At 43.2% G+C, this 10,394-nt stretch overlaps 1 protein-coding gene across 1 annotated transcript in view; it reads right to left on the bottom strand.

Moving 5' to 3' along the window:
• The window catches only part of LOC149432724 (hemicentin-1-like), a 51,042-nt gene extending 41,947 nt beyond the window's left edge, over positions 1 to 9,095 (bottom strand). The window contains exons 1-4 of the mRNA XM_089665027.1: positions 9,026 to 9,095; positions 6,042 to 6,350; positions 4,478 to 4,780; positions 468 to 737 (exon numbers count right to left, since the gene is read on the bottom strand). Coding sequence (XP_089521153.1) covers positions 468 to 737; positions 4,478 to 4,780; positions 6,042 to 6,350; positions 9,026 to 9,080 — 937 coding nt within the window. The 5' untranslated portion in view covers positions 9,081 to 9,095. The remainder of the gene's footprint in view (positions 1 to 467; positions 738 to 4,477; positions 4,781 to 6,041; positions 6,351 to 9,025) is intronic.
• Positions 9,096 to 10,394: the final 1,299 nt, after the last annotated feature.

Below are 10,394 nucleotides of genomic sequence, written 5' to 3' on the forward strand. Positions count from 1 at the left end.
TTGGCAAACTCTAGCTCTGACTCAACAGGGAACATGTTGGACCTTTGCAGAGAGATGACTGCTTCCACACAGAAAGCAAGAGTCTTTCTCTGCAGCATGTTGGCAGGGGGCCAGGGGCGAACTGACCATTCGGACACTTGGGCACTGCCCGAGGGCCCGTTGTCAGTAGGGGGCCCCATGAGATGCCCCTGGTGCCTTTCATAGGCTTTTTCGGGTGTGGTTTGAGTGTGGGCGGGGACACAGGTGCCCCATGATCCCCTATTGTCCGGGGGCCCCATAAGTTGCCAGTACGGCCCTGCAGGGGGCGACAGGCTTTTTTACTCAGGCTGTGGTTGCTTCTAAAGAAAACAAGCTATGAAATTGACACGACTTTTATTTTGATGCACTTGGAATGTAATAACAGATTTAAACATCTAGTTCAATTGGGCTTTAAATGTGAGAGCTTGTTGCTTCTAAATCCTACTTACAGTATACTGTCATCACTATGGATCCGACACCCCACGTGACCGGGTTAGACATGTTGCAGCTATAGATCCCTGAGAAAGTTCTATTTGGATTTAATATCTGGAGGGTCTGGTCTAGTAGGACGTGTGTACTATCATTCGTCAATGGCTGACCATCCTTCTTCCATGTCACAGGTCCGAAACCGGAGGAGGCCTTGCAGGACAGATTCACCACGGGTGTACTCTCAACTATGACCGCTGGTGTTTGTAGCACGGTCACATTCGTTATGATGTCTGTTGAGAGAAGGAAGTGGATGTTGTAAATTAGACCTCCACAATGTCATTTGTTCCCATGTTGTATGAAAACTGAACAATGTTGGATTCATTGCAGTTTTATTTACCAACCACTAAGTAGGCTGGAATTGTGAATGACTTTTTAGTATTGGTTGACTTTATTTCATTGTCTGCCCCTACTAGAGTGACCAGAGCATACCATGATTGCCCAGAGCTGCTCTGCCCATTATCTAGACCAGGGGTCTTTAGACTTTTCAAACAAAGGGCCAGTTTACTGTTCTTCAGACTTTCAGGGGGCCAGATTATGGCCAGAAGGGGTAGAAAATGTCCCTGACCGAGCATCAATGAGAATAAATATTACCTTAGGGTTGGTGGTCAGTACGAGGAGGAGTAATGCCCCATCATTGGTATTAGTGGGAGGAATAGTGCCCCATCATTGGTATTAGTGGCATAAATAGTGCCCCATCATTGGTATCAGTTGAAGAGTTAGTGCCCCATTGTTGGAGCCAGTGGGAGTTTATACTACTCCAATGTTGGTTTCAGTGGGAGGAATACCGTTGCATATTTAATATTAGTCAGAGGAATAGTGCCCCATCATTCATTTTACTGGGAGGAATAGTGCCCCATCATTGTATCAGTGTGAGGAATAGTGCCCCATCATTGGTATTAGTGGAAGGTATAGTGCCCCATAATTGGTATCAGTGGGAGGAACAGTGCCCCATCATTGGTATCAGTGGGAGGAATAGTGCCCCATTATTGGTATCAGTGGGAGGAATAGTGCCCCATCATTGGTATCAGTGGGAGGAATAGTGCCCTATCATTGGTGTCAGTGGGAGGAATAGTGCCCCATCATTGGTATCAATGGGAGGAATAGTGCCCCATCATTGGTGTCAGTGGTAGGAATAGTGCCCCATCATTGGTGTCAGTGGGAGGAATAGTGTCCCATCATTGCTGTCAGTGGGAGAAATAGTGCCCCATCGTTGGTGTCAGTGGGAGGAATCGTGCCCCATCATTGGTATCAGTGGGAGGAATAGTGCCCCATCATTGGTGTCAGTGGGAGGAATAGTGCCCCATCGTTGGTGTCAGTGGGAGGAATAGTGCCCCATCGTTTGTATCAGTGGGAGGAATAGTGCCCCTTCATTAATATTAGTGGGAGGAATAGTGCCCCATCATTAATATTAGTGGGAGGAATAGTGCCCCATCATTAATATTAGTGGGAGGAATATTGCCCCATCATTTTTGTCAGTGGCAGGAAATATGCCCCACTGCTGATGGAGGAATAGTCCCCAAGGGCCAGATAAAGGCAAGCAAAGGGCTACATCTGGCCCTCGGGCCATAGTTTGGAGACCACTGATCTAGACTATAATAATGGCATTCTCTGTGCTGATGGAGGACTCTGCTCCATCCATGATCCAGCTCCTCCATCCCAATAACATACTTTGAGTTGTTGGAGGACCCTGCTCAGTCCATTATGCAGACCCTCTATTCTAATAGCAATACCTGTGCTGATGGAGGAACCTGCTTCCTTTGTTATCTTTTTCTTTTGTGATTATATTCTCAGTGCTGTTGGGGAAGGAGGGAGAATCTCTTCTCCATCCTCTAATTAACTCTCCTATAATATGGTTGATCCTGCTCCATCCATTGCCCCAGATACCTTTTAAAGGAATTTTAAACCTCTAATGAAACCGCTCCTGGCTTCTAATGCCTTGGAGACTTCAACAGTGAGATCTTTGTCATAATTCCCAGTTCTGTTCCTGCCCACCTGGGAGTTTTGGGTGTCCCCCTACCATCTTTGCATATTTCAGCAGGAGTGCAGGCCTGGGAACCCAATGTGCATTGTAGTAAACAACAACTCGTATGAGTGCGCAATGAAGTATCCAGCAAAAAATGCACCTAAACAGAACAGTGGAAGGAGCAGGTGTCTTAAATGTATGAATGTATGTGTATACATCTATGTACACCCATCAGCCACTTTCTTAGGTCCACCTGTTCAATTGCTTGGTAACACAAATTGCTAATCAGCCAATCACATGGCAGCAACTCAATGTATTTAGGCATCTAGACGTGGTGAAGACAGCGGTGTATTTAGGTTTTGTGCTGCCCTAGGCAACACAAAAATTGGCGCCCCCTGCAGAAAGAGCCTGACATTGACTAAGAACACCCCTGCCCTCCACCCGAGCCTTCCACTACCACTGCCCCCCATACACCAGCCACTATCCCCCATGGAGAGAGAGAGAAAGACACTCACCTTCACAGCTCGAGACATCACCAGGAACGAGAGTCGGGCTGTGCATACACCGTCATGAAACCCACAGCATCTCTCAGAACCCACCAGGTCCCCATGCCACGTGTGTCCCTTCTTCCGTCCTTTCTTCCAAGGGGCAGTGCTGCCCCCCCCTGAAAAATGCCACCCTAGCCAAATGCCTTGTTTGCCTTGTGGTAAATACACCCCTGGGTGAAGACATGGTGAATCCCAGGAGATCAGCAGTTTTTGAAATCCTCAGACCAGCCCGTCTGACACCAACAACCACGCCTTGTTCAAAGTCACTTAAATCCCCTTTGTTCCCCATTCTGATGCTCAGTTTGAACTTCAGTAAATCGTCTTCACCCTTAGATTCCTAAATGCATTGAGTTGCTGCCATGTGATTGGCTAGTTAGCAATTTGTGTTACAAAGCAATTCAACAAGTGGACCTAATAAAGTGGCCTGTGAGTGTATATTATATAGTAATATACTATACATTTTATATATATATATATATATATATACACACACACACAATATATTATATAGTAATATTAGATTGTAAGCTCGAAAGAGCAGGGCCCTTGAACCCCTCGTGTTTTGTTTTGTTACTGAATTACCAAGCAATTCAACAAGTGGACCTAATAAAGTGGCCGGTGAGTGTATATTATATAGTAATATTAGATTGTAAGCTCGAAAGAGCAGGGCCCTTGAACCCCTCGTGTATTGTTTTGTTACTGTATTTATATATTCAAGTAAGTTGGTGCAGCGCTAAATAGTAATACACTTTAATATACACAATATCATGCTATTTCAAACATATGTGGATACGTGGTATCACCTTAAGGTGATTATTAGTGATAAAATTAGTTCAATATGATTGTGTGGATCATGAAGAGATCACAATTCCAAGTGTGTGGACGTCCTGATCCGGGAGTGACAACAGGTGCAAGCCAAACGAATGGATGAAAAACGCACTCACCAGATGTGCGTTTAAAATGCACAATAATTAATCCTGCGTCACCAGGCCATAGATAGGTCATCAGGTCTCGGGTCAGGATACCATACGAATCCCCATCCAAGCTCCACAGAAAAGGTCACCAGAATCCGCTACCAGATATCACCATCAGGGTCATCTTTTCTCCAGATGGGCACTGCGAATGATAGCACTCACACAGAGTGCCCAATAAGAGACCACATAGTGTGATATTGCTTAAGGTACCTTTTATTCAAGGATAATGGGTGTAATGATAATTTTCAAAATCTCAAAAAAGTTCCAAAAAAGTTACTGACCATATATTCAGGATGGCTGTGGTTAGATGTCCAGTTGCTGCAGCCCCCCTGTTACTGTATTGTCTCATGTTCTGTCCCCCACTATAATGTACAGCGCTGAGCAAACCTTTTAGCGCCATATAAACACTGTATAATAATAATAATAATAATAATAATATAGTGTGTATGTACATATGTAATGTGTATGTAAAGTAACTCGCTTACCATAGAATGTAACCTGAAATGTCCGTGAGCCCGGGACAATAGTTGTTGCCACATTGATAGAGTAATTTCCTGCATCATCATTGGTGGTGTTATAAATGAGCAGAGATCCTTTGTCTTTGAGGATCATTCGTCCTTTCAGTCTGGTAGAAGTGTGGTTGTATGCCTGAGATCGTATGACCAACGGGTTACTGTTATACTCCCAAAATATTCCTAATGGGTCCCCGTCATACCAGATGGTCAGACTGATATTTTCCCCCATTTTATATATGCCCGTGTCATTACTTTGGATTTCCTGGACTCTGTCTGTTAAAACAAGGGGTACAGTTAATGTTTGTTCACCTTCTGGCAAAGAAAAAAACATTTTCAGATATTGGGATGCAAATAACCAAATATATCTATTCAACAATTTCTTTGAGAGCACCTGAATTTGAAAAGGATTTGTTTGGACATTTGAAGAAATTCAGAATTGGACAATTTTTATATTCACAAATTTAATTATTTAAATTACTTATGCACTAAAAAATAGTTTTGCACATAATTTTGATATTTTTTGATATTAATTGAGAATAGATATATATATCTTTTGCACTAATGTTTCTACACTAAATTAGGAATAGTTTGTGGTTTTAGCGCATTCCTTTATTTAAGTTATATCTATTCAACTATTGGAGTAGTTGCGTGTTTTGTAGTTGCGTGTTTTGTAGTTGCGTGTTTTGTAGTTGCGTGTTTTGTAGTTGCGTGTTTTGTAGTTGCGTGTTTTGTAGTTGCGTGTTTTGTAGTTGCGTGTTTCGTAGTTGCGTGTTTCGTAGTTGCGTGTTCTGTAGCTGCATATTCCATGTCTTTTTTTTTTTTTCTTCAAAAGTGCTCCATGATAATATACTGCGAATAGCTACTCCACCCAATGGCCCAGAGTTGGCCACCTATTTGCCACATCTTCAATCTACTTGTTTTACTAGCAGGTTGCACCTGCTGGGCTTTAGTTTATTTATAATGGAAATATTGGTTTCCTTCATGTTTGTTAAACTGATAGTACGTTGAAATCAGGGGCGGACTGACCATTTGGGAACTCGGGCACTGCCCGAGGGCCCGGGGTCAGTAGGGGGCCCCATGAGATGCCCCTGGTACCTTTTTCATACGCTTTTTGAGTTTGGGCAAGGACACAGGGGCCCCATGATCCCCTATTGCCCGGGGGCCCCATGAGTTGTCAGTCCGCCCCTGGTGTATACTTACACTGGGCCAAGCTACCCAATTGATATATGCAAAATATATCATCAATGTATTTCAGCTTTCAGTTAGCTAAATGTTCTTCAAAAAGGAAATGGTTGACTTTAATGCCTGGATGCAAAGATTCATCATGGAAGCCCTTCTTTTCACTACCCCACACCAGGAGAGAAAGGTCTACCCACTCAATGCCAATCTATAGCATAAGACCTGAATGATACAATCCAGTAAAGTGCAATGTAAAATTTAAAGGCTTAACCTCACCATTTGGGACATGCTACTCCTGCATCTGGCCAAGCATGGTAAATTTACCCAAAGCAACCAAAGGATCCAACAGACTCACCTCTGACAACCACATTGAATGTAAAGTTACCAGAATCATCATTTGTATCATAAACTCTGACCACGTATTCTCCAGAGTCTTCCATGGTGGAATTGATAAGTATATATTTTTGCTGTATCGCCAGCCGAGTCTTGTAATTGGCAGAAAAATACTGTTTTCCATTCGCCCAGAGAACCACAACACTGTCATTGGCGGTCCATATTATCAGGCTGGGAGTTGAGCTGTAGGAAATGGTCAGGTTGATGGTATCTCCGTTCAGTACAGTTGGAGAAGGATCTGGACTTGTTATAATCAGATCTGCTCCATTGCCTATGAATAGTTCAAAAACATAAAAAAACCATTGTCATGCTGTAGTATGTGATCTGCTTTCCATAACATCTACAGGTGTGCAAAGACAGAAGAACATGGGGCATTTTATTCATGATAATGGTGACAAAATTCAATAAAATACAGGCTGTTGGTAAAGGAAGACCTTGAAAAGTTTTTTTGTGTGGATTGAAGGATTCCAACTTCACCTCCGTTTCATCCACTGGCCACCAAAAAACAGATAAGTCCACCATGGGAGAGAGCAGCTGGACAGGCAAAGTTAGATTCCTTAAGCCAAGTTTTAGGTAACCATAAGTAGGTTTAAGGAGTTGGATATAAAAAGGTTGGACAGAGGTGAGCTCATTACAGGAGGATATAATTTAGAGTATGTGGACTGCGTCTGCTACCGGAGGTAGTGATGGTGCTTGGTGAGGGGTGGAAGTTATATGGGAAAGGGCAAGTATTAAGGGAAATATTTCTGGGAATTAGGAGAAGCAGAAGGATGACGAGAGTACGATGGAAGTGAGATTTTTGAGTTCACATGCCCCAATGTCTTGAAAGCTATGTCAGCTTCTGGGTTGAGAATGTGAAGAAGGTGATGAGCTCAGAAATACCTATATACTGGAAAAGTTGTTTGGTGGAGAAGCGAGATCAAGGGAAAGGATGAAGAAAAAAGGAAAATATTGAGATAAGAAATAGTAGACAGAACACATTTCAGGGTAGAGAGTGTAGAGATTAGACTTGGAAAGGAAGAGCTGGATGGGAAGTATAGGTTCACCAACAGACTGTCCAGAGTAGAACACCCATTGTTTCTCCCATAGATGAACAAACGTCTTTAACTGCCAAACACACAATGTAGACCAGCCATTCTCAACCAGGTTCCCGTAGAGTTCCTCATGCGGTTGCCAGGGGTTCCTTGAGTTTTGGCTAACTAACCTCCTATCTGATGGTGCCTGTTTAGTTTCAGGTCCAATGCCACTTGGAATAGGCAGCAGCACGACTGAAAGGGTGTCATGTTGGCCAACCTGTGAGGAGCATTCTTCCCACTTTACACCACCAGTGTAAGGGGCATTTTCCCAATGACCAATTCACAAAGAGAACATTGGGGAACTGGAGAGAGTACAGAGAAGGGCAACCAAACTGTTAAGAGGCATGGAGGAGATCAGCTATGAGGAACGATTAGAGGAACTGAATTTATTCTCTCTTGAGAAGAGGAGATTAAGGGGGGATATAATCAACGTGTATAATACACAAGGGGGATATGATCTCCATGTATAATACATAAGGGGGGATATAATCAACATGTATAATACACAAGGGGGATATGATCTCCATGTATAATACATAAGGGGGGATATGATCTCCATGTATAATACACAAGGGGGGATATGATCTCCATGTATAATACATAAGGGGGGATATGATCACCATGTATAATCTATAAGGGGGGATATGATCTCCATGTATAATACATAAGGGGGGATATGATCTCCATGTATAATACATAAGGGGGGATATGATCTCCATGTATAATACATAAGGGGGGATATGATCTCCATGTATAATACATAAGGGGGGATATGATCTCCATGTATAATACATAAGGGGGGATATGATCACCATGTATAATACATAAGGGGGGATATGATCACCATGTATAATACATAAGGGGGGATATGATCTCCATGTATAATACATAAGGGGGGATATGATCTCCATGTATAATACATAAGGGGGGGATATGATCTCCATGTATAATACATAAGGGGGGGATATGATCTCCATGTATAATACATAAGGGGGGGATATGATCTCCATGTATAATACATAAGGGGGATATGATCTCCATGTATAATACATAGGGGGGATATGATCACCATGTATAATACATAAGGGGGATATGATCTTCATGATCGTTCACTATGATAGTGAACTTGGTGTAGAGCTATTCACCCTGAGGTCATCACAGAGGACAAGGGGGCGCTCTTCACGTCTGGAGGAAAAAAATGTTTAATTTCCAAACATGGAGAGGTTTCTTCACAGTAAGAGCTGTGATATTGTGGAATAGACTCCCTCAAGAGTTGGTTGTGGCCAGCTCAGTGGATTGCTGTAGGAAAGTCCTGGACTCTTTCTTGGATACACAGAATATAACTGGATATAACATTTATAGGTAAAGTTGATCCAGGGAATATCCGATTGCCTCTCGGGGGATCAGGAAGGAATTTGTTTTCCTACAGGAGCAAATTGGATTATGCTTTGCTGGGTTTTTTTTTTGCCTTCCTCTGGATCAACTGTGGGTGTAGGATTATAACTTTTTTTCTTTAATGGTTGAACTGGATGGACTTTTGTCTTTTTTTTCAGCCAGACTAACTATGTAACCTCAATGGCCTAATCTTACCAGGGGTTCCTTGAGATCTGAAAATTATTTCATGGGTTCCTCTGAGGTAAAAAAGATTGAGATAGGCAGACGTAGTCATCATCATGGCAGCTTAAGTGCTGCTTGAGGCTTGATGAATTGGTGCTATTGTTCCCACTGAACTCCTCTTCATCTTCTTGAACTTTTACCATTGTACCTGTTCTACTAGAACAGACATTGACCTTAAAATTGAGTGCAAGCTTCTGTGTCTTGTAGGTTATTTTGGGATCCTAATAAATGAATTGGTACCAAAATGACTTACCATACTGGATCAGTAGGAGCAGAGCACACACCAGTCCGACACCCATATGATCCATAATTCATTTGCCCATCAGGATCTTGATAGAGATATTACCTGGACACCGATCCCTCTAGCAGTGTGCGTGAACTAAGTGATTGTTGAAGGCGAGTCGTGAAAGCAGAAAACGGCTTTATGAGGTGTAACAGAGCGCAAGAAACAGTTTTATGAGTTGTAACTGAGAAAGCAAACAGCAATATATTTTTTAATTATAGAGCAGATTGGGGTTTTTTAGTTTAGAATGTAGACATACAAGAGCGAATAACAGACAAAGGTGACCAGTGGTGGTTCATTTGGGCGTTGCCTGCAAAAACCGTATATGTCTAAAAGGGTAATAAAAAAAAGACTGCTTATAAAAAAAAATGTTAGTAATTCATAACCAAATAAATATACACTCACTGGCCACTTTATTAGGTCCACCTTGCTAGCTCCGGGTTGGACCCCCTTTTGCAATCAGAACTAACTTTTCTTCATGGAATAGATTCAACAAGGTGTTGGAAACATTCCCCAAAGATTTTGATCCATATTGACATGATAGCATCACGCAGTTGCTGCAGATTTGTCAGCTGCACATCCATGAACCCTAGATACAAGGCAGGATGGATCCACCACACCATGACACCACCACCACCACCAGCCTGAACCATTGATACAAGGCAGGATGGATCCACCACACCATGACACCACCACCACCAGCCTGAACCATTGATACTAGGCAGGATGGATCCACCACACCATGACACCACCACCACCACCAGCCTGAACCGTTGACACAAGGCAGGATGGATCCACCACACCATGACACCACCACCACCAGCCTGAACCATTGATACAAGGCAGGATGGATCCACCACACCATGACACCAGCACCACCAGCCTGAACCGTTGATACAAGGCAGGATGGATCCACCACACCATGACACCACCACCACCAGCCTGAACCATTGATACAAGGCAGGATGGATCCACCACACCATGACACCAGCACCACCAGCCTGAACCGTTGATACAAGGCAGGATGGATCCACCACACCATGACACCACCACCACCAGCCTGAACCGTAGATACAAGACAGGATGGATCCACCACACTATGACACTACCACTACCAGCTGGAACCGTTGATACAAGGCAAGATGGATCCATGCTTTCATGTTGTTTACGCCAAATTCCGACCCTACCAACTGAATGTTGCAGCTGAAATCCAGACTCGTCAGACCAGGCAACTTTTTCCGATCTTCTGTTGTCCAATTTTGGTAAGCCTGTGCGAATTGTAGCCTTTGTTTCCTGCTCTTAGCTGACAAGAGTGACACCCAGTGTGGTCTTCTGCTGC

Source organism: Staurois parvus, unplaced genomic scaffold (genome assembly GCF_062004578.1).
Source record: "Staurois parvus isolate SC_StPar_1 unplaced genomic scaffold, SC_StPar_1.0 ptg002113l, whole genome shotgun sequence".
Classification (NCBI taxonomy): Eukaryota; Metazoa; Chordata; class Amphibia; order Anura; family Ranidae; genus Staurois; species Staurois parvus.